General features: G+C 44.2%; 1 protein-coding gene across 1 annotated transcript in view; it reads right to left on the reverse strand.

Annotated features, from left to right (window-relative positions):
- The window catches only part of LOC137270007 (B-cell receptor CD22-like), an 80,017-nt gene that overhangs the window by 27,413 nt on the left and 26,525 nt on the right, over window positions 1-26,079 (reverse strand). The window contains exons 3-5 of the mRNA XM_067803821.1: window positions 9,512-9,787; window positions 8,474-8,755; window positions 4,137-4,412 (exon numbers count right to left, since the gene is read on the reverse strand). Of these exons, the coding sequence (XP_067659922.1) occupies window positions 4,137-4,412; window positions 8,474-8,755; window positions 9,512-9,787 (834 nt within the window). The remainder of the gene's footprint in view (window positions 1-4,136; window positions 4,413-8,473; window positions 8,756-9,511; window positions 9,788-26,079) is intronic.

Below are 26,079 nucleotides of genomic sequence, written 5' to 3' on the forward strand. Positions count from 1 at the left end.
TTGGTACCTTCTGATCTCTTGGCGCAGATGAGGAGAGTGCCCGGGTTCTCCAACGGGAGCACAGCCCTTCTGACAATTTGGATAATGCAGAAGGCTGCAGTGTTGGGGAGCCTCCATATTCTCCGGAAAGTTCTTGGTGGGTTCGACTAGGCAGTGTTTCCTGGGAGAAGTCCCATTTGCTGTCTGGGCTGCGTGTAGAGGAGGTGAGGGCACTGAGCTGATGATGAGCTTTATCAGCCTGACTGTGCCAGGATCACCCAAACCCTCTCTGGTGCATTTCAATTCTAATTTGTAAAACATAATAAATGCATATTTATAATGCGCCTGTTCCACACATTAAGGCATGCTCAAGGCGCTACAGAATATTTACAATGGAGTATTTTCAGCTGAAATATTTAGTAGTTTGTTGCGAAAAAGTGAGTTTTTAAGTCTGGACTCAAAAATGTCAATTGTGTTCGAGCTTTAAACGGCACAAGGGAGAGAGTTCCAAAGCACAGGTGCAGAGTACGAGAATGACCGGTAGCCGAAGGATTTCAGTTTTTAGGATGGGATGACCAGTAGATCTTGAGTGTTTGAGCGCAACGGATGTAGGGGTTTAGACAGGTAGGACGGAGTCAATCCATGGAGGCACTTGTATGTCAAACAGAGGATCTTGAAGTCAATTCTGGTCTTAACTGGTAGCCACTGCAAATCTTTCAACACAGGTGTTATACGGGAACATTTAGAAGTCTAGCAGTCAGACTTACTATACTCTCTATGTCCATTATTTGGACCAGCTTCCACTGTATTTTGACGGATTCATTAGCAAAGTGACATCCAAAATTTTCTGTGGGTAATGTGGTTAACGAGGTTTGTGGTCATCACAACATAAGGGTACAGCGTTTCTTGTAAATTTGCAGAAAATGGAAAACGATCTGCCATCTGGTACCTAAGTTATAATAATAGATTACGTATCTGGCGCCAATGTCCAGGTACATTGCCTGCTGACGGCGCTACGGACATTATTAATTCCGACCATAGGACACTATATATCGTACTTTCCGATAGTGTTTCAACTCCCTGGGGAACACACATTCATACTGCCTGTTGGGGGCAATGAACTAAACACTCACAATGCCAGCGTTTCCTCGCGGGTTTGATTTTACAGCTTGGTGAACTGACACAATGTCGATCTAAGTAGCTTGTCCAAGGATACTACTTAAATATGCCCATGTCGGGACTCGAACCTAGGTGCCTCCTCGGACCCAGGCCTCCATCGTGGTAGGCAGACTCATTACCGCTGCACTATATCGGTACCTCCTGGATAATGGTCCTCAGATAATACCATATAAAATATGTTCAACATAGTACAGGATGACTTCCAACATTCAAAGTTTCGATTAATTTTATATATATTTAAACGGGTCTCTTTTTAAGGACACTTTCATTCTAGTTTTTCCAAGAGATTGGGTTCAGATATACAATTTATTGACACGTGGGCTACCATTCAGGAATTAGGTTGAACCTTCTGAAAGGGGGTGGATACTGTCCCCAAAACAAGTTCTTTCAGCAAACATGAAGGGGGGTCACTTGAACAAGAATTAACTCTTGTAGTTTCAAATTGCTTTTTTGTGCAGTTTAATGTCTAAGTTTGATCCTAGGGGACTTCTATCGATCTCAAACATACAAACTGTTGCTTGCATTCTTTGTTTCCTGGCGTTTGTGATTGCAGAGACGCATTTTACTGCAGAGTTTACGTTTTGTGTGACTGACAAGCCAAGATACAAAACAGGGGTCGTGAAGCTGGAACATAGCAAAACCAATTTGACTGATGCTGACAGATAACATGTGGTAAAACAAAACATAAAAATCAGCTGCATGTTGAATGTTCCTCGTAGATATACTAGTACCTTTGAGAACACCCATCCAGCCCTCCGACTCCACATTAATGTGTGTTAACTATAACTAACAATCTCATCCCACCCCTACTTTATACATATGGATATGAAACCCTGAAAATATATTTGCGAAAAGACATGATAAACAGGATAGTTACAGATTTTATATCGATTATATATCAGGAGGAATATATGTAGGAGTATTTAAATTGTACATATTAGCCAGTATATTTTAACTTGTATTTTAATCATTAAGTCTAGCCCCAGTTTAACCACTCAATCTAACCTGCTTCACGTTCACAATAGCACAGTGAGCCCAGCGCTTACGTTGTCCATTTCACCTATTGTCTTGTCTCAGCCCCAGGCCCCATATATTCCCAAGCAGAGTGTTTATGGGTCAGATTGCATTTCCACTTCAGTCTCCCAGTCACTGGTGAGCACATACAGCTTTCTCACAGGTTAGCTTATATTTGCAAGGTGTATTTTATGTCTTCACATATCATGTTATGTGTGGTAAATATAACTTATATTAACAATCTGGTGTGTGCCACATAACTAGGTCCTAGCAATACTTTTTGGTATGTGAGTGTATTGCAGGTATTCTTAAAGAACATTTCCACGGAGATGTTATATAACTTATTGTGTAGGTAAATATAATGTGTACATACCTAGCTTTGTATGTCTGTCTGTCTGTCTGTCTGTCTGTCTGTCTGTCTGTCTGTAGAAGATGAGTCGTTCGAATGGATACTGTATGTACTGTAGTGTGATACAGGTGCAGAGCATTGATTTTGTATATATTTATGTTCAGGTGTGGCAAACATACTTGCTAACGTTTCTGACGTCGAAAGGGGTGCAGTGCCATACACTCAGTGAGGGTCATTCACATTTTATGGTATATAACTATGTAGTAAGCTTATTTGATGTTTAATGGTCATCTTGAATATATAATAAATATGGATATATATATATATATACACTCACCCTATGACCTGGCCAATCAATAATTATTGTATTGATTATATATGTTTGATAGTAGCATGTATGGCTTATTCTCATCTGTGTCGGCCCTTCTAGTACTGTTGTATATGTTTGCTACAGTGTGTTAATACAATGTATTTAATTTCACAGGGCCTTTCTGTTACGAGTTTGCCAATAAACCCTGACATCTACTGGAACCTATTTGCCTTTGTGGTATGTCCAAAACCACTCCGGTTACATATATATAATTTTCATTATTTAGCTGAGATTTGTCAAATCTTCCTTGGGTTATGGCGCCAACAATCTCTATATTGGCGAAACCCTCAGAGTTTTGCTGTGACCTTGCAAATTATCTCGAGGTCATTCAGTTTATCTAATGACGGTGAATCTTGCCAATATACGTTGGTACCACATTTGAACAAGATCCGCTATTTCTTTCTTGAGTAAGAGCCCTAACAAGGTTATTTGGTTATGATCTGCAAAGAAAATGTATTTACGAGTGGCTACAACTGTTATTACAATTTACGTCAATATTTGACTGCAACTAAAATTATTACATTTTCCATCAGTTTTTATTATAATTTACCTCACGTTTATTACAATATGCTGCAAGTATTTGCGTTTTTATTAAAGTTTACATCGTAACAGGCTCATTGAGCGTCCATGGTTTACACCAGGTTTGAATATCGTAACAAAGGTCTGGCCAATGTGATAGCAGAATACAGGAGGTTGATAAACCGTGACTGCACATGAGCACCGGCGGTGTTAGTCTTCAGTATTTAGGGTTTCTCAGAGAGCCTGTTTGACTGGATTTGCCCCTTCAGTCAAAATGACAACCTAGCAAGAAAGTTATCATGTTACACATATTTTCAAAGGGACAAAGGCGAAAACAAAGATTAGGTTAATTTAGTTCAGTTTCCAACATCATCACTAGATAAATGAACTTACATAACCCGCATTACAGCAGTCTCCGTCTTTGTTCAGCTGTGTCCAGTGAGTGAATGAGGCAGTCAGTCAGTAAATTTTTAACATCACATTGGCAATGCTACAGCTATGTCGTAACGAGAATAAGTTTAACGTTGCTAATTTAAGATAGCCAAGAAGAATCTTTTGAAGTCTGTTCAATTGTGAGTATGAAGTGGCCGAAGATGGAACCATTGATTCTGGCTCAAATCCGTGAAGGAAATGTTTATAACTAAGCACGTTTTCTCCTGTTAGTAGTATGTAACCCTGTTTGATTGGCACACAGTGCCAGCTGATGAATCTACACCCAGTACTTACAGTGGACGTCGACTTGTACGCCATGCTCTCCTGGTGGATGAATGCCATTATCTGCCGTACATCTGTACCAGCCCCCACTGGATCTAGTCACACGACTAATGGTGTAGATAGGACTGGGCCCGTCCTGCAGGCTGACATCTTTATGGTACCAAGAGAAGGAGGTTGGTGCAGGGTTAGCTCCCTTGACTGAACAGTTGAGAGCCACATTTGACTCGTTGATCCTGAACGTAAACCCGGAACATGGCGTCACGGCGTGTATTTCAACTGTAGGAGAATCTGCAATAACATTATACTTCTATATTAATGAGAAACAAATTGTCATATGCAAGTATGCGATTGCGCTGGGAAAGTACATCCAGGGCAAGGTGTGTATAGCATTTTAATGCAGTGTTACTAAGTAACAAATAGATGCACGTACGTTTATATGTACGTGAGGAAAGCAGGGAAGGATGTGAAGACGACAAACCAAGGGGAGACTATTCATATTCAAACAGAATACAAACGTGCAAAGCGCGATTTCCGTCGTTTACATCGACAGGCAAAGCGAAAACAACGAAAAGAACTATCTCGTGAACTCGAAATTACATCAGAAACTGAGATTAATACCTTCTTTAAATCTGTGCGTAAACATAGACGCCTGCGGTCAACGGTTGACCAATTAGTGTTTAACAATACCCAAGCGGACACACCAGAGGCCATTTGTAACCTGTGGGGTGCTTACTATGCTAACCTTGCCTTACCGCACCACGCCGAAATGTTTGAAGATGAAGTTAAAGCATCTGTTGATAAGAAACTAGCAGATATAATTTCACATGCTAATGATTCTAGTCATGCTGACGCTGTACTATATGCCGATATCCAGAGTTAAAACAACATCTGGTCAATCTAAATCGTAATAAATACCCCGGACCAGATCATGTAAACAATGAACACCTTATCTATGGAGGTGACGCGCTGGTCGAAAAGCTTTGCGTCTTATATAACGCAATTATGAAAGCTGTCTACTTTCCCAGTATCCTTAGATTGGGCATGATTGTTCCATTTACAAAGGAAAAGGTTCAAAATGCGACCCCAAAAACTACAGGGGTATCACCGGTACCTCCTGTATAGGAAAACTATTTGAAAAACTATTACTCTCACGTCTGCAATGTTATATAAGTCATATTAATCCTTATTTTCCAGACCCTCTCCAATTTGGATTTAGAAAAGAACATGGTGCCATTATGTTAACGTTCATGCTCAATGATTGCGTAACATATTATGTTGAGCGTGGCTCACAAGTCTTTTCAGCGTTTCTCGATAATGAGAAAACCTTTGATCGCGTTTGGCATAACGGTCTATTCCTAAAACTCTACAATTTGGGTATAACGGGAAGCATGTGGAATCTGCTATATCATAGCTACACCTGCAGCTCTTCTTTTGTAATGTACAACGGAAATAGCTCAGATACATTTGAAGTAAAACAAGGTGTAGGACAAGGTAGAGTCCTGTCTGCATGGTTCTTCCTTGTCTTTATTAATGATTTATTAACTGAACTAAGACGCAGTAACAATGGTATATGTGTATATGGTATAGACGTGCCATCAATCCTGTTAGCCGATGATACGACACTGTTACGCACCACCCCGTGTGGGCTGCAGAATTCACTTCACATTGTCTCGAATTATGCTTCCCGATGGCGCCTAACATACAATGCATCTAAAAGCACTGTTGTAGTTTTTCGGAAAGGAAAACAATCTTGTCCTGAGCTTTCATTCTCGTTTTGTGACGTCGCAATTAATACAAGTTCAGCAGTAGAATATGGTGGTGTTCTACTTTCATCAGATCTGTCTTGTAAAGACAGAGTTCTCGCTAACTGTCAAAAGGCCAGGCAAACTATATATTCCTTACGCTCACTGGGTCTTAACAACACTGATTTACATCCTGTTACATGTGTTAATATATGGAAAAGAATGATTTTACCTACAAGTTTCTATGGCTGTGAAACCATGCCTCCGCTATAAGGCAAAAACATTGATTTGCAGGAAAATACCCAACGATATTTTGCTAAATGTATTCAAGGGTTCAACAGACGTATGTCAACAGATTCTGTGTGTGCCAACCTATGTCTCTGGACAATGGTTGGGTACATTGATAAGTGTAGATTGCTATTTATAGGAAGATTATGTAACAACGCTTGTCATTCATCAACGAAAACGATGTTCTGTACATTCTTATCACTAACTGTTCACTTAGATATTAACTCACGCAGTATTTGCAAAACTTTGTTATGTACTGTACGGAAGTATAATCTATTGAAATATGTAGTAACTTTTGTCGAAACTGGTATTTTTCCGTCAAAGACAGCTTGGAGAAGAATAGTTGTAAGTTCTATCTTGTCTTATGAAGAAGCCCAATGGAAATTGAGACTCTCCATAAGAGAACATATGTCCAGATATGCTGTAATACACCAAACACTGAGTCTACATAGACTTTACACTCTAATGTATTTGTACCCAGACTATAATGCACGTATACAACTTACTGTACTAGTCGGCTCTAAAGCCAAATTCTCAAAGGAATGTACGCTTTGTAATAAGTACTGCCATGACCATGATGCCCACCGTATTTTACATTGTGAATCTGTAATGGGCCAACGAAATCATTTTTATATGACACTACTTGACATACTGGATATAGATATATATGTATTCATTGAAATACTGGATGATGAAGATGCCCTTGTACTCTTTTGTGGTGCCACACTTCAGATCCCTGATCTTGACGAAACAGCATGGCAAACCATCACATTACACTTTTCAAACTATATCTATGCCTTAAAAGACTCTTTGATGTATACTTTCTAAACTACCACTCATGAAAATATCCATCTTCTATAAATATGTGTGCTTTGCTAATATCATATGTATATGTGTAGTTGACTGATATCATAAATGCTTAATCTTCGAATGTATTTTGGAGGAAATAAAGACATTCATTCATTCATTCATTCATTCATATAAAACATGATGAGATTACCAAGTAATGATTCGATTCCTTGTTTTTGCCTTTATGTATCTAAATGGTATTAATCATGCATACAATGCATGATGAACTTGTTTGTATCTAGCACATGGATATACCCTGGTTTCGTTCTGTTAGCAGGACTGATGAGAAGGAAGTACTAGTCAGGTTCTGTATCTTACACAAATTATGTGTTACAGATTATTTTAGAGGTGGTGGTATGTGGTCCTGTGTGACGATGAGAGCTCTTAGATGGGTGACAGTGTTTGGCGGACAGACTCCTGGGAGTTTCTAGGATTTCAACCCTGCCTCACGACGAAGCAAACGTGACACATGTGGTCTCACCTTAGGCACCATGTTCATCAACTGCCTTTATTCACCCATTTGTGAATGGGTACCCGGTGGATAAGTCACATGACTGTTAACCTTCCGGCGCCTCAAGGCGGTTTGGGCTATCCCAGGTAATAATGTTAATAATGCGCTTTGCGATTCAACCGGTGCTTTATAAATAGCCATTATTACATTACTATCATTAATTCTAAGATGCTTCGGTGAAAGATCAAAGGTGCCGACAATACTTTATCAGACGATAATGTCGCATCCCGTTTCTTGGTTTGCAGTTGCATTACACATCTAACATCACCGTGGAAACATTACGTTTATGTTTTCCGACGGATACAATGTCTCATAGTTCGACTCTTACAGAGACACGGTAATGTTGGCAATGTTTACATTCCCACAATGCAATCGTGGAATGTCGCTTGACTTGTCAGCTTCCTCTGAATGTACTGATCTAAACTTTCGTTGGTAGTAGAAATGAGGCAGTCATATTGCCTTGTATGGTTTAAGAGAATCACGAATGTAATTAAAATGATCTAGAGAAGATATTTAACCCGAACATAAACCATCACCAAACTCTTCATCATTTGTTTTTCTAGTAACCCTTGTCTTAACGTAGGGGGCTGACACGTCAAAAGAACAGCGCGTTAGTTAGCCCTGTGCGAGGATTCTTAATTTAGGTCACAGACGCCGCCGTCTGTATTCTGCCATAGATTAATCGAAATTAGGTTTAGAAATTATTGAATACAGCATCTTAGAAAAGAAATACATTTCGTTTTACCACCATGTATAGTGTAATAAAGCACACTTTCACCCTGAACTATTACAACGTTAAAGCACTCGGACGCTTGTGTCAGGGGGAAAGTTTACTTTATTACACTATACATGGTGGTAGAGCGAACTGTATTTCTTAAATATTGTCACTTAACATACCACCACCTTTAATTAAGTATAACATAACACGCACATAACTTCACAAACACATTTTTACTCACATTGCACCTCCAGGGTTACAGACGCATGTGAGTGTTTCGTCTGTGGTCCTTCCGAGCAGGATGTGACCTTGTTGGTGGCTTTACAGACATATATTCCAGCGTCATCCTTATGTATGTCTCTCAGACGAAGAGTCCCATTCTCAGAGATCCTTCGACCTACAACTTTCTTTGTCCAGACTACTGACGTCACTTCCGGTATTGCGTCTGCTGTACATTGGAGTGTCAAGTCTTCGGATTCAGTGACGACTCTCTTAGTATCGCCAACATGCACAGTTGGTGGATCTGAAAAATGGATATGATGTGCAGAATATTTGTCACATTGCTCGCATGTGTGCCATATGTGCTGTATGTGTTGGTGAGTCTGGCTTATGGCGGGAATTGTGTTCGTATTGCACACTGGACAGAACATGTCGTGAAAAGGAGTTAAAATCAGGAGCCAGTAGAACACCATTAAATACGAAAATGCTTCACGTTTCCATGTCATGATCTGGAAATCATGGAGATCTGGAGTTAAACATGTGTTTTACAACATGGATGTCCAGTGGAGTCATTTTGAATGATACTCACAGCAGCTGTGCGACTACTTTTATGTAACTACTACTACTTCCACTACTAACAAACTACTACATATTGTGTGTGTGTGTGTGTGTGGGGGGTGGGGGGTGGGGGGGGGGTGGGGTGGGGGGTGGGGGGGGGGGGGTGGGGGTTACTTGCTGTTGCTATATCTATATAACCACTGAAAACAATTTGTCAGATTAATTGTTGTATATGTCTGTATGCCTGTTTGTGTGTTTATCTGTCTGTACGCTTCTGTATGTCTGTTTATCGATGTGCCTGTGTGTTTGTTTGTGTGTATACCCGTGTGTGTGCTTGTCGGTATGCCCGTAAGTGTGTTTAACATGACAATGTTCGGGTAATAGTACAGACCCACTGACATGTCTTGCCTCAGTGGATACACATTTTGCAGTACATAGTGTGGAACAAGAGGGACACAGTTGTCTTGTTAAGTCAGTTACTGAATCTACACCCAGTACTTACAGTGGACGTAGACTGTCACATCATCCTCTCCTGGCGGAGATATGCCATTATCTGCCGTACATCTGTACTGACCCCCAGTGGATCTATTCACACTATTGATGGTGTAGATCGGACTGGGCCCGTTCTGAAGGGTGGCATCTTCATGGTACCAAGTGAAGGAGGCTGGTGCAGGGTTAGCTCCCTTGACTGAACAGTTGAGAGCCACATTGGACTCGCTGACCAGGAACGTAAACCCGGAACATGGCGTCACTGTGTGTATTTCAACTGTTGGGGGATCTGGAATAACATTTCAATCAATATGAATCAGAAAACAAAATGTGATATGTCTCAGCACACTTGGAAAGTAGTACAGGACCTGGGGTGTACAATAAACGTTGGAGGATCTGCACGTATGTGTCACATTAGATAAAATATTTATATATTCCTGTATGCTGTTTGAAAGTGTATTTTTATAAATGTATAGATAATTTCAAAATTTGCCCTTTTTACACCCTCCGTGCAAAGTCCTCGTTATGCCAGGACTCAGACATCGAAAGTATCGAGGAATTTGACTTCAAGTGGCAGTATCTTTTTCAGTCACACAGCTGTTCGATCAAGGGTGACAAAATATGTATGCCAGTAGCATATCTACATTTACCTGATAAATCTAAATCTAAACTATGAGGCATTGATGTAAATAGGTGTGGATTAGCTGTATTGGAAGCATGCATGTTGTGGGGACTACTCATTGTGAATGGTCGAGGAGGACATCACATGACACGCCTGGTTCAGTCACATGTCAGTCACGTGAATCATAAGCAATGAATCTGGTTTAGTTGACTATATACTAGTAACAGCTAATTGTTTGCATTCTATAATAGATATCTCTCACTCAAAACCTGACTCTGGTGATCTTCCAGTTTCCTTTCATTTTACATGTTAATTAAATATAGTAGTATATACAATGGGGGTTTTAAAACACTTTCAAGAAAAGTCTCTACAAAGCCTTATTTACTAAATAAGGCTTTGGTTGGGTCCTTAGCTCTTGCTACTATTACCCCTACTACTTAACGTGTGTTGGAGGTAACACTGTGCCGTACGGTACGATCAATAATTCTTCTCTTACAAACCCCCTACCCGGCCCATCCCTCAAGTAGTACAAGTTAGGTTCGTCGGCTTTTATATCCACTTTATCTATGTTGTAAGTTTTGACTGACCATATAGGATCGGTGGCCCGCTTACGGCTATCACCCTCGTGTTCCCCCGGCTGGTATAGATACCTCACTAGGGCCCTATCTGGTATCTGTTTCTCCTTCCCACGCAATGGAGCGGCCAACTCTGCAACTATTGATTTTAGTTTGATAGCGTCTGCCGGTTTCTTACCGGTGAGACGGGTGACTTCATGGTTGATTGCCGACACCACCTTGGGTAACCTCGTGACCCATTCAGTCGATCGTTTTCCAGGGGTGGCCATCTCCCTAGCATACTGATGGCCGAACAAGTGCTCAGCCAAAGTCCTATTAAATCTCTCAACTATGGCTTGGCTGCGATGGGCTCCGGCCGTGCCACGCCTGACCTTTGTATCGTGTTTGGCTAGCAGTTGTGACACGGCACCCATGAACTCCCGTCTGGGGTCAACTTGCAGCTCTGTTGGCCACGTCAGCGGGCTGCGTTTGTATATGCGTTCCAATCCTCTGGCTACCTGGGCCGAATCTTTCATGGTCAAGGGTTCGGCTTCCTTGTAATGACTGGCTACGTCCACTACGGTTAAGGCATACTTGTACCTCTTGTCGTGGGGTAGGAACAGTAGGCCTGCCTGGTGAACGCTATTAGGTATGTTAATACCGAACCTCCTTCTAGGCACGTAGCGTGGTGCCGGCAAATAGATCTGCCACAGGGCTTGTTTTTCAAGCCACGCTTTGGCTTCCTCCGGGGGTACTCGCGGTATTTTAGTTAGCTTATCTACTGCGCTAGCTCCTTTCCAGTACCCACGCGGGCTGTAGTAAATAGCCTCAAATTTTTTCATGTCCATACGCGTATGTGTTTATCCCATCAATAGCTATCCAACGTTTCATGTCCATAGGCGACAGGGACGTCTTGTTTATAGTCAGTCCGTATATCTTATGTCCATCACTTCTAAGTGTGTTCATTTTATGCCTAAAGGTACGGGTCTTGAACAGGGCTTCCTTGAATCTGGCGTGTTTGATGTGTTGTTTCACCACATACTTCTTAACCCCCTTAGCCTTCCGGATCTCACTATTGTCGGCTTTCAGTATGGAGTACATCTTAGGTCTCAAACCTATGTACTCGGCTATGGGCGTGCCAGCACACTCGTCCTTCATCTTACCTAGGACCTTTTTATTTACCGTACTGTGTATGGCATGGGTCTTAGGGTAGTCGCTGGTGTCGTATAAATCGAGGTGTTTTTTCATGTCCTCGTACACGTCCTCGGTTCGAATTTCTAACAGCAGGGAATCCGTGTCAGTGTACAGCACTTCACACCTGTCACCGTACTGTTTCTTGAGCTCGTTGTAGTAAAAGTCGTACATCAGGTGTTTGGATAAATCGAGGATGCTCATCCCCACGTAAACAGGCCGGTTGAATTTTATGTGGCTTTTCTTCATGTGTAGGGCAACCAGGTTGTCTGTGAATATCTTACTACGGTTGAATGCTGGACTGGCTATCAATCTCCTGAGCTTGTCTTCCTCACTCGACCGAACCAGCTTCACGGTCACGCGTTTCCTCAGGTTCTCCATAGTCTTACCAAACACCCAGTTGTTCATGAGCTTGTAGAGATTTTTCTCAAAATCACTGGTGGCTTTTTTTCGTAGGTCTGTGTTCATTCTGATGTAGGGCTCCATCCATGGGCTCTGGTCGAACATGAGCACCCTGTGTATTTTGGTCAGCCTCATACCCAACGATAGGTACAGCTGTAGGTTGCGATAGTGAACGATGTACTTGGTCTTATTCATTAAGTTAGGAACGAGTTTTTCAACGTCTGTCACACGCCCACCTAACAAGTTATGTTGGTACTCAGACATCCAGTCTGGGTTAACCCTCATACGTTCGGGGGCCAGGGGGTAGCTGTTGTGCGATGTGTGTAATTCCTTGGTATACTCTAAGTCAACCTCGAGGATATAACCTTTGTTCGAATCTGGTGCAACCCCCATAACATCAACGTGGGGTACCCATTCGAATCCCCCTGTAGGTAGATACTGGCTCATGGCCCAGCCGTACAGGTTGTTTGCGTCGAGGTAGAGAATGTGATTGGTTGGCTTGTTAGGATCGTAACCTTTCACGTATTGATTATTTGCTTTCGCGTATCGTTTGGATGCCATGGAAATCCCACCTCGCAAGCCTTTCTCAATGAATAGGTGCATGTCGTAATCTGTGAGCAATTCCAAATTAACTCCGGTCTTTTTAAGCAAGGCGTCCCACGACAGACCTGGGCTGGTGTAATACCATGCGAGGTCGAGTTTATACTGCTTGAAACACGTCCGCCTAAACGTCTCAAACACGTCGGCTAACAGCAGTACATCTGTCCTCAAGTACAGGTCGTGATAATCACCCAGGTTCTTACAACCCAGTTTATTCCATAGGTTAGTCGCGTGCGAGTAATCATCTCGTGAGACGGACGCCTCATTCAGCTTGCTATAAAAGCAGTCAATAGGGGGTAGTCTGGTCTCGGTGAACTTGACCCAACTATCCATGTACTCATAGGGGTACACACCCTTCCTCATAAGCAGGGGTCTAGTCTCGGCGTCTGTGTAAGTAGTATAGGGAATGGGGGTTTTAAAACACTTGCATTCATTACACACATTAACACTGAAATGTTCTGACTGAAGAAATTCATTCCGAATCGTACTGCATACTGACAGTTCAACTTCCTGATTTACATTGCGTCCCATTTGTAGTTCGACGCACCATCTAACGTCACACCGCTATCAATGCTTACAGCATTGGTCTTGATTATATTAGTAGTATAGGGAATGGGGGTTTTAAAACACTTTCAAGAAAAGTCTCTACAAAGCCTTATTTACTAAATAAGGCTTTGGTTGGGCCCTTAGCTCTTGCTACTATTACCCCTACTACTTAACGTGTGTTGGAGGTAACACTGTGCCTATGTCACGTTTATATCGATGAAACAGTTTAACGTGAACCGCCTACGATCACTTTGGTGTTCGTAATAAAGGCTTGCTGGGCTTTTTGTATCCCCTGTTCTATGTACTTTTTTTTCTCGTCCTCGCTGATAGCAGACTTACGAGACTTGGATCGAATATCTTGTTTCATTCCGTTATATTTTGTGAGTTCAGAGATGATTGAACGAAACTCCTCTTCTGAGATCTTACTGTCAGAGAGTGCCGTGGAAATACGCTCACTCACTGTGTTGAGCTTTGCTTCGGCCAGAACCCTGATCTCGTCGTGTTTCAATGCCTTACGATGCAGTCTGCGTGATACTAACTTAAGCGCCAACCCTGCCAACCCTGCCACCCCAGCTGTTATTTCAATACCTAGCACTATAGGTGCAGCCACGATGGTAGCTAACAACCCAACACCTGCCGCCCCTAGTCCCATGCTGGTTGCCATAAGGGTAGTGTCAGCCCCGTCCACGATATTGAAAGCTCTATGGTACTTTTTACATAGTGCTTTCCGCGTGTCACGGTCTTGTTCTAGTTGGCGTTTCACATCACATAACTGCCTCAAGCGGAACCCATCTACGGTTTCCAGCGTCTTTGCTACTTCCTCTACGACTGGGTACAGGCCCATCCTATAATATATATTTTGAAAGATATTAATTGGGTTTCAGTTAAAAGGCTATCAATGAATTTGAAGCCTACAAGGGATAGATCATTACCAATGATAATAGGTGAGAGGCTAATAGACTTTTCTGTTGTAATAAAAACCCCACTGAGGCTTATTAAACGTTTTATAGAACTCGTGGGGGTATTCCGTTGTATAACAATACGACAATATTGGTCTAAGTGTTCGGTATACCAGTGTATTACCAACCCGGGTAAAATTTGGCGTCCTTTCGAGGAGTTTACCTGGTCAAAATACGTAAAGACGACTTCTATGATGAGTGTGTAGGGGGAGGATATTCTATCAAGAGATCCCGGGATTAAATAATTACTGCTAAATGTTAATTTATTATCTAATCCAGAACTTAACCCATTTGTTTCGGTATACAAAAGTATCGGAGATCCTAAGTGATTCTCCGGAATGAAATCCCCGGGCCAGATACCGTTGTTCCTAATCTTAGAGATCTGCCACGTATCTGCGTCTATTGTGATATAAGGTGAGGTGAGTGTTAAGTTGATCAGCCATTTGGGCTCTTTTAAATCTGATAACGACACCCGTCTGTACACGTTGTCTTTGAAGTGCAGGATATATAAGGTGTCTTCCTCACCAGGCTGATCGAATCCCTCCGTATCTCCTAGGTCGTTAAGCGTAGTGTTGGGACGATGACTGGTCATTATTATACTATTACGATATAATTTCCAACTGGTTTTCTGATAATAATTCATGGGTGAACTTCATACCCATGAAGTGTATGTTGTCAGGCAGGAAGATCTTGGTTAGTGATATCTTGTTTTCCACGATCACGTTGACCCCCTGCAGACTGGTAAACGTTGCAAACTTGATACTGGTGTCGTTTCCCCCACCCGAGTTTGATCCCCTTCACGATCTCGACATCATTCCCCGATGGTTCCCCTAGGTAGACTTTGATGATCAGTGTTGAGTTTGCTGGTAGACTCTCTAGTATACTGACCACGCCTTCGAATTCAGACACCAACTGCAATGTCACGTTTTGTATGGCCGGTTTACTCGATAGTATGTGGGCTGCCATAGTTTCAAGTGGGCTGACGACTACGCTACGTCTCTGAGTTGGGACGTAAGCCACGAGCAGGGTTCCATTGTTCACGACTTTGTTTAGGTGGTTGTCTTTGTTATCCGTGAATACGTAGGGGGAGCCGAGCCTAATATTGAGAAACCAGTCGTTATCGGGTAACAACACCCACTTGTCATCTTCGGTGAAGACGAGCATATATGGCTTGTTTCGGGCGACGGTAGTGCTCTCAACATCGTCTAAGTCGAACAGTTTACCCCCGAACGATGGGTATATTATCCAGTTATTACCGGTGTTGACAAGGGCGTACTTAGTGTTGATTTTTGCTCTTGTGGTATCTACTATATCACTTAGGGTTCCACCGGAGGGGACTTCAACGCGTTTGTAAATGTTGTTTTTCAGTTGCAAGGCGTACGATTTACCATCTACTCCGGGAGCGTCGAAACCGCGCGTGTCTCCGAGGTCGGAGATCCCGATATTGACGCATTTTTTCACTCCGGGCCATTGTGCGCTGGTCATTTTACATGAAGCGTTAAGCTGAGGTATCCTATATTTACAGGATTATGATTCATATCTAACACCGATATTATCAGCTCAGGTATGTTGCCCTGGGTTAATCTCTTATACTGCCGTGGTGAAAACGACTCGGTTCTACCGTCGTTGTATTTCTCAGTTTTCACCGGCACTGCTCTCAGTGTAGTGGAAGGGTGACCTCCTTGAATGTTGTACGTTGTGCTCACCTGACCGAGATGAATGTACAGCTCTCGGTACGGTACTAGATCGGGTAACTTCATGCCTGTGACGGTTGTTGTTGGTTTTATCTCGTCAGGAGACATACCGAGTATCCTCGCTAATGGTCGGCCGAGCCTCAAGGAGGTTCTTCCGTTGTTGATTAACACCACTGTACCGTTTGAGTCGTTCATCTTGAGTTCGGCTCCCAGGGGTTTGAAGACCTCGTCGTTTAGAGAGCACACGCTGTAGTAGCCGTCAGTTATCTGGCTGCGAGTTCCACTGACGAACAGCTTATTGTTGCTGGCGTTGATGTTAGTCCATTGCGGTAGATAGGTGATATCGCAGAGTGCGACTTCGAGTTGGCCTGACGTGTTATCGATCGCGTGCGTCAGCTGAACGGCCTCACCGCTCGTTATTCCTGGAAGTGTTATGTACATATTATAATATATAAATTATATATTATAATATGGACTTAGCACACTTGAAAATCGTGGTGGTAGGTAGTATGGGGTTTAAAACAACCTTTATTAATATCTTTGAAAACTATATCGTGACCGTTAATAACGCGCAGGCGGTGGTAAACTGGAATCAAAACCCAATGCAGTTTTGGCAGAACCAACTCAACTTTGCTGTGAGGTGTGCGACGACAGGGTCGGGTGTGACACTAGACTACGGTATAGACGAACTGAGTAAGGCAGTCATTTTGTTTCATATTTATTATCAAACGAGACGAATATTGAAGGAAATAAGTGCTCCTCTTCCCCAAGATAAAGCGTGGAGTATGACGAATAACCCCTATGATAAACGCGCTTATGAACGTGTTTGTGGGGAGTTTGAGATTCCAACGAATAAAGACTTTCGCCTTCCTGGTGTGAACCATGGTCTCGGTATAGTTCTCGTGTACTTCTACAGGTCCGGAACATATATGGCCGGTTCTGCAGATGGTACATACAACCCAAACCGTCATACATTTACAGGCCCCACAACGAATGAAAAGATCCATGTCAGCTGTATAAAGCAAACCAATCCTGATGCAGCCACAGCCTGGACTAAAATGATCTCAAAAACATCGAAAGAATTCACTCGTGCTGGTACAATACGCTTGAACGACTCGATTCGAACGTACGTGTGGGCGCTGTTGGGTGCGCAGTCGATGACGCGTTCCAACATCCTCGGTAAGGGAACTGCTTACGACGCTCAGAAACAGTTCGTTGCCAACGTTGAGGATGCTATCAATTCTCCAGTTGATCTCCCGCGGGCCATCGACCGTTACCAAAACGTGTTAGAATACGCCAGATCGAAAGTCAACTATGTGTTCGGCGTGGGGCTGTACATGGCTCCGAGTGATATGCAACTGAGAGTAAAGTGGTGGGTTATAACAACAAAATAGTCATAGCCACGGCGGATCAAAAGTTGGGTATCAACCCCGATATTAACACCCCCTATATCCCACACATCCCACCACGTGAAACGGGTATAGTGGCGCCACCCCCGGAGTCTAAAGTTCATGTGGGGGTACCCCACACACACCCCCATATTCAGGCCACCAATCAGCAGCATATTGATAATAAAACGGCCCTGGTGGTTGGTGGGGTAGCTTTGGGGCTTATTTGGTTAAAAATTTCTTAGCCGCTACGTACACCAGACCCGCCACGGCGACAATGGCTGCCCACAGGTTTTGACTGAGCCACGTGGCAGTTTTAGCCAGAGCGCCCAACAACCACGAGACGATGCTACCCAGGATGCCTGGGAGGGCTTCGGCGGCTTTACCAGCCAGTTTAGCTAGGCCTTCCCCGAGTTTTTTTATCCAGTCTTTAACCCCACCGCCGCCGGCAGGTGTGGGGGGTGTGGGGGGAACTCCCACAGTACCCCCTGTCAGTGACACCACCAGGGTTGATATGATGAAACCCAATGCAGTCAGAATGCTGGCGATGGTGATCCCTTGCTCCCGGAACAATATCCGAATCCTGTCTGCTAACGTGGTGTCTCAGTGGAGGACTTGATTGATGGTTTCCCGCACACGGTTGGTCTGGGATCTAAGCTTTTCTTTGTAGCCGGAGTCTCCAACCAGGTCTGCCTTTCATCTTCCAAATTACGTATTCGTTCCTCGATGGTGGCTTTCATAGACTCGTCCTCAGTTTCACCGAGTTTTTCCTTTTCATAGGCGATGTGGTCGTCTATCTCACTCATTTTGGCCGTGCTTTTCCAGAGCTGACCACGAATGGTTTGCATCAACAGGTCCAACCCCTTCAGTTCCCGAAAGGTAATTTCGAGACCCGGGAAGGGCTTGTTCTTGTAGTCGGCCAACACCTTTTCAATATCATAAGTCATGTTTTGATCCGATGTGGCGCCCCTGATGCCTTCCAGACTTTGAACTAACTTCGGAGGATACTGCTTAGGTCGCGCGCCACCGTAATCTATGAAGCCTAGTTCATCGCGGACAAAGTTACTCCCATGTCGACTGCTCAGTGTTGATAAAGCAAGCGGTTCTCTCGTGCGTTTATGCACGAGATTGATCTCCGGGTGAGCCTTCAAACGCAGCGTGCCATTGCTATCGAGGGTAAACCTGGAATAGTTCCTTCCCAACGGCTTGAGTTTGGATTTATTTTCAACTGCGTTGTAATAATCGTCGACGGCGCCCTCCATGAGTGAGCCACCTTGCGAGAATGAGGTCTCCTGGTCATCATTGAATGCCTGGGCACTATCGTCCCACATATCATCCATAGGTATGTCTTCATCCATTATTTAGTATTAAAAATATATTTCATTTATATATAACAATGTACGGCAGAAAATTAGATCCTTTCAGAAGATTGAGAGAGCCATTAGGAGCCAGAGCCGTGCGCCAGTCGGTGACCATCACCAACAATCCCAGCAAGATAGACCAGAGTCAAACTCTGCTGGTTAGATTTCCAGACCTTGGTGAGAATGACCTCATTGTACCAGGCACTGTTCGACTGGCGTTCAATATCACGTTGACCTCCGACAACAACAAACGCGAGCTAGTGCGGAACGTGGGTCGAGCTATCATCAAGAAAACGACCGTCAAGATCAGCGGTAACGAGGTGCTGAGTATCGACGACAGCGACGTGTTTCACTGCTACGGGGATCTCTGGAAAAGCGAGGGAGAACGAGTCAATGATGTGTACCAGGGCATCAGCAAATCAACCCGGTCGCGCATAGGGTATGCCTTCACGCCAGACCAGCTAGACAAGCTATCGGACGGTGAAAAGGCCATCGCTCGAGCATACGGGAATCGATTCTGCGTGCCGCTCGACTTCGAGTTGCTCACGGGACACGCGCCGTTTTACCGGGCCGCGCTGGGTGATAGGCTCGAATACGAGCTCACGTTTAACGACTATAGCAAAGTAGTGCGTACGCCGAACGGTGATGAGGCCAGTTATGCCATAGACAACATCTCTCTGGAGTTCGACATGGTCACTAGCCCGGAGCTGGCCAGGCAGGTTCGAAGCCAGTACTCTGGGAAGATGGCTATCCTGTACGATCGCGTACTGAGGCATAGATCAGTCGTGCGAGATAAGAGCGACACTGTGTGGAATATCAACCTGAACGTGCCGGCGCGATCGATGAAAGGTATCCTGGTCGTCCCCGTGGAGGATTACGAGCCATTCCGGAGGGACAGCGAGAAGTTTTTCAACCCCGAGATTGAAAAGGTGGAAGTGACCATCGAGGGCGTGCCCAACCAGCTGTTCAGTCATGGTATGAGACCACACCAGCAGTGGGATGAGATAAAAAAGCTACCAATGGGGGATTACATAACAAAGGACCTGGACCTCGGCTCCGTGCAGATCGGTGAATACCTGACCACCAAGTACGCCCTATGGTTGGACATGCGATCCACGGATGATGATAAACTGCACGGTAGCGGGCGCCGTATAGATAACGGCAGCGAAGGGATAACCATCCAGATTACTAAGAAGGCTCAACCCGCTGGTAAGTTGAAATTATATCTGTACGTTATTATGGACGCGCAACTTAATATAGACAATGGGAGATTCGTGCAAGCCATCTATTGACCTCCCCACTGACCCACACTGCGCCATAGTGTGCGGGCAGACTGGTTGTGGGAAGACCGTTTTCGTGTTGGATATGTTGGAGGGTTACTACAAGGATGTGTTCGATAACATCGTTATCATGTGCCCTACTCTGAGCATGAATAAAACGTACGCGCAACCTTGGGTGATGACGGACCCCGACGTACACAAAATCGACCCTGGAACACGCCTGCAGGACTGGTTGAAAGCTCTTCACGAGAAATTTAAAGGGGAACCGACGCTGTTCATACTGGACGACTGCAGCGCTAATCGCGAGATAACAAAAAAGAGAGACATGCTATCGTACCTGGCCTTCTCCGGCCGGCATGCAAATCACAGCGTCTGGGTGCTAACGCAGAAGTTCAACTCGGTGTTGAAAGACCTCAGGGAGCAGACGTGATGGGTGGCCTTATTTCACTGCAAGGACAGGGATTCGTTCGAGGAGTGTTTGAGAGAGAACGATGTGATGAGCAAATTAGAATGTAAACGGGTGAAGAAACAGCTCGCTGAAACTAAACACACTAAGATCGTGCTCAAGACCGACCAACCAGTAGTATATAGGGTGTGCTAAAGCTAAGCAAAGCTAAGCAAAGCTAAGCTAAAGCTAAGATAAAGCTAAACTAAAGCTAAGCTAAAGCTAAGCAAAGCTAAGCTAAAGCTAAGCAAATGCTAAGTATAGCTATGATATTTGAAGTGTTTGTCGTGTGCAACTTAACCTTCATTTCTCTGTGTTTTGTCTGCATCGGGTATTATATAGTTAAAACTAAATCTTACTTGTTATATTATAAGATGGAGTGTGAGGAATTGCTCGAACAATTGTCTGGGGATGATGACAAGCGAGAGAAACTGGTGGCGTTGGCTGTTGGCGGCAAAGCCAAACATTACTTTGGAGACTACACTCCGGATAAAATTCACAAAATGTCAGCCGAAGAAATCGATAAGCTGTACGCTAGATACGAGTCCCGGCTCGGAGCAGAAATGACAAAGACAATAGGATCGGCTATGACTCAGATATACACCGGTATTGTGTCATACTTCCTTCCCATTCCACCAGAGCGCCGACTTTACCTGTGGGAAGACCTCGAGAAAGACCCTTTTATCGAACACGCCGTGAGCTCTATCAGCTGCGCGCTGTACCACAAATATGGCATGTTGTTGGCTCCAGTGACGGCGGCGATTATCACGGCAAAGCATTGTCAATTTGAGAGAAAAAATAATAATAATAGTATAGATGGATACTGCTCCCGAGGTGAGGGAAGTGACCAGGGAACCAGTGGGGGAAACCCCTCCCGAGGTGACGGTGGGGGAAGTGACACAGGAACCAATGAGGGAACCCCCAACAGTAACCAGGCAGAAGAATCCTAAGAGAGTAGCTGCCGGTAAAAAACGGTGGTGTAACCAACATAAAATTATCAACCCCCGACTGTTGTTGGCTGTAGGTGCTGCCGTGGTTATAACATGGTTATACGTGGGAGTACCCTCCCACAGTGAGGTGGTACCCCCCAACAGTGAGGTGGTATCCCCCACTGTCGACCCGCATATCATGTTATAATTTAAATGTTTTTATATATACATAATGTCTGAGGGGAAAACGTTCGTCAACGACGCATACCACGCCACAGTGGTCGCCAGTCTAGCCGTAGGGTACGCTCGGTTGACTAAAATGGTGCTTAAACAACCAACTATCAAGCTAGATTTCAACCTGCAGGATATGGGTATGCTCATAATGAACCTTGGTATGGCGATGGCCACAAAAGACATCCTAGTAAAACAAGGGATAATACCTGATAATATAATGAAATAAATATAGGATGGCCACGATAGCTATGATGGTCGGTGGGGCGTTAGTGAATGCCCTGGCATTTTCCGGGAGTAATTTCCTCTTCTCGAAACTACGAGATGACCACGCGGCTGAAATACAGGAAGAAAGGAAGCGGCACGATCTCGCTACTGAGAACTTAAAACAGGCACAGGCCGAGTACGCTAAAAAACGCCTCCAGAGGATCGATTTTATTAACGAACAACTCCAGCGTGAAAACCATGCCGTTCAAACATTCAACGATGTCGATGAAGCAATGAAAGAATACTACCTACTAACTGGTAAATGATTGGAACCGCTCAATAAACCCACACTCGCTCAGTACTACACACCATCCAAGGGACAAATGAATCGTGAACTGGGCTTCATAGTGTTGGGTATAGCAGCTACTGCCTTGGTTGCGAAGCAATTAAATTAAATACCTATATAAGTAAACATGAGACCAGCTCCATACCGATGCGAATACATACTTATGGGGAAGACCGAGGCCTGTGGTAGGAAATGCAGGAATCAGGGGTTCTGTTGTTTCCATATGGGAAGTCCTAACTACACGTGTTCTGTGTGTGGTATCGGGGTTAAAGGGCACTACTGTCTATGTAAAGCTCACGGAGCGAACGTAGTCAGACATCAACTCATCTACGAGAATAAAAAGGGCTACATAAAAGAACGTAGGCGACTGCTCAAGATAGACTCCAAACTCAATACCAAATAAATGTTTTACTCATATACAGGAATACATGCACAAGGAACACTATATCCAACAGTGCGTGAAACAGCCACATATTTTTTATCAAGGGTTACCTCCCTTTACTGTGAACCAATTAGACATTGGTTATGTTAGGTGTAAACACTATGACTACTGTACGCGAGCTTAAGCGGGTCGCAAAACAGAGAGGTGTGATCGGGTATTCTCGAATGCGGAAGTCATTGCTGAGATTACTAGGTTTAGAAGCCCCTACGGTAAAACAATTAAAAGCTCAAGCAAAACAGCTTGGATACACGGGTTATTCAAACCTGGGGAGAGCCGGGTTAACCGCATTGTTATCACATGCCCCCGTAGCAAAACCTCCCACTGTAAAACAACTGAAAGCCGAGGCACACGATTTGGGTTTAGGCGGGTATTCCCGTATGAGAAAACCACAGCTTGTAGAATTATTACGACAGAATAGAGCTATTGACCTACAGTTCGTGCGCACTGAGCGCGCTGTAGGCAACTATTTGAGAGGTTGGCGCATGCACGTTGATATTACAGATATCAAGCCTCTGATAGCTGATAAGGTCAACCAGGAACTAAATAACCTAGGAAGTATCAAGTTTCAGATCACAGTGAAAATGTCGCTCGATAAGCAGGATGAATATGTTCAGCCTTACTTCCGAGGTAAACAAGAGGTCGTCACACATACAGAGACCATTGACGCATCAATCGATACCAGTTTTCAGCAGATACGAGAATACCTAGAACGCTACACACACTTGGGCTCCGGGTGGGCTGTAGATAAAATCGATAATGTCTATCTAGACATAGCTAACTACGTGCCATTCAGAGGCGGGTCATACCTAGCCTTGCCCCCCTACTATAGGAACAAACATGCCATAGTAAACGTTAAGAATAGAGGAAACGATTGCCTGAGGTTAGCTATCAGGTCAGCCTTATTTCCAGCTGACACTAATCCGAACAGGTCTTCTAATTATCCTCAGGAAGATGGGCTCAACTGGGATGGTATAGATGAACCCACCCCCATATCCCAGATCACTAAAGTAGAAAAACAGAATAATCTGGCTATAAATGTCTTTGGGCACGAAGGTAACACAACAATAGTACACAGGGTCAGCGAAGTGAAGGATCGCCAAGTTATCAATATATTCATGATCCAGCGAGGTGACAAGTATCACTACACATGGATAAAACACTTTAGCAGGCTGTTGTATGACCAATCGGCACACAGAGAAAAGACCCACTTCTGTGAACGATGCCTACATGGCTTCACACGAGCTGATTTATTAGAATCCCACCGGGATGATTGTCAAGGTGTGGGGCAGACGGCCATACGAGTCGACATGCCTAAGGAAGGTGATAATATCCTAAAATTCAGTAACCACAAGAACCAAATGTCTGTGCCTTATATCATATACGCCGACTTCGAAGCCTTGGTCACCCACAAAACACAAGAGCATAAAGCCTGTGGGTTTGGATACATTGTCGTCCGTTGTGACGGGGAAACGAAAGCCCCGGTAGTGTATAGGGGCCCTGACGCGGCTGAAAGGTTTCTAAAGTGTTTGCAGGAGGAAGAAAAAATTATTAGGAATGCATTGTATAGAATCGCTCCCATGCGTATGACCCGAGTCGACAGGCTAGCTCACGCTAGTAGCACTAACTGTCACGTGTGTGACTCACCACTTAACGGTGATTCGGTGAGAGATCACTGCCACATAACTGGTAAGTATAGAGGCGCCGCTCACAGCGCGTGCAACCTCAAGCTTAAAATCAACCCTAAGACAATAAACATCTTTCACAACTTGATAGGGTACGACTCACACTTGATCATGCAGGCCATCGCGAAAATCGATGGTAATATAACGTGCATCCCCAACAACATGGAGAGATACATCTCCTTCAGCTTAAACGGACTTAGGTTCATTGACTCGTTTCAGTTCCTCCTGTCGTCACTCACAGTCTGGTCAAGGCCAACAATACCTTCCCTATCACCGATCGATACACAGTAGTATATACAATGGGGGTTTTAAAACACTTTCAAGAAAAGTCTCTACAAAGCCTTATTTACTAAATAAGGCTTTGGTTGGGTCCTTAGCTCTTGCTACTATTACCCCTACTACTTAACGTGTGTTGGAGGTAACACTGTGCCGTACGGTACGATCAATAATTCTTCTCTTACAAACCCCCTACCCGGCCCATCCCTCAAGTAGTACAAGTTAGGTTCGTCGGCTTTTATATCCACTTTATCTATGTTGTAAGTTTTGACTGACCATATAGGATCGGTGGCCCGCTTACGGCTATCACCCTCGTGTTCCCCCGGCTGGTATAGATACCTCACTAGGGCCCTATCTGGTATCTGTTTCTCCTTCCCACGCAATGGAGCGGCCGACGCTGCAACTATTGATTTTAGTTTGATAGCGTCTGCCGGTTTCTTACCGGTGAGACGGGTGACTTCATGGTTGATTGCCGACACCACCTTGGGTAACCTCGTGACCCATTCAGTCGATCGTTTTCCAGGGGTGACCATCTCCCTAGCATACTGATGGCCAAACAAGCGCTCAGCCAAAGTCCTATTAAATCTCTCAACTATGGCTTGGCTGCGATGGGCTCCGGCCGTGCCACGCCTGACCTTTGTATCGTGTTTGGCTAGCAGTTGTGACACGGCACCCATGAACTCCCGTCCGGGGTCAACTTGCAGCTCTGTTGGCCACGTCAGCGGACTGCGTTTGTATATGCGTTCCAATCCTCTGGCTACCTGGGCCGAATCTTTCGTGGTCAAGGGTTCGGCTTCCTTGTAACGACTGGCTACGTCCACTACGGTTAAGGCATACTTGTACCTCTTGTCGTGGGGTAGGAACAGTAGGTCTGCCTGGTGAACGCTATTAGGTATGTTAATACCGAACCTCCTTCTAGGCACGTAGCGTGGTGCCGGCAAATAGATCTGCCACAGGGCTTGTTTTTCAAGCCACGCTTTGGCTTCCTCCGGGGGTACTCGCGCTATTTTAGCTAGTTTATCTACTGCGCTAGCTCCTTTCCAGTACCCACGCGGGCTGTAGTAAATAGCCTCAAATTTTTTCATGTCCATACGCGTATGTGTTTATCCCATCAATAGCTATCCAACGTTTCGTGTCCATAGGCGACAGGGACGTCTTGTTTATAGTCAGTCCGTATATCTTATGTCCATCACTTCTAAGTGTGTTCATTTTATGCCTAAAGGTACGGGTCTTGAACAGGGCTTCCTTGAATCTGGCGTGTTTGATGTGTTGTTTCACCACATACTTCTTAACCCCCTTAGCCTTCCGGATCTCACTATTGTCGGCTTTCAGTATGGAGTACATCTTAGGTCTCAAACCTATGTACTCGGCTATGGGCGTGCCAGCACACTCGTCCTTCATCTTACCTAGGACCTTTTTATTTACC

Source organism: Haliotis asinina, unplaced genomic scaffold (assembly GCF_037392515.1).
Source record: "Haliotis asinina isolate JCU_RB_2024 unplaced genomic scaffold, JCU_Hal_asi_v2 scaffold_26, whole genome shotgun sequence".
Lineage (NCBI taxonomy): Eukaryota > Metazoa > Mollusca > Gastropoda > Lepetellida > Haliotidae > Haliotis > Haliotis asinina.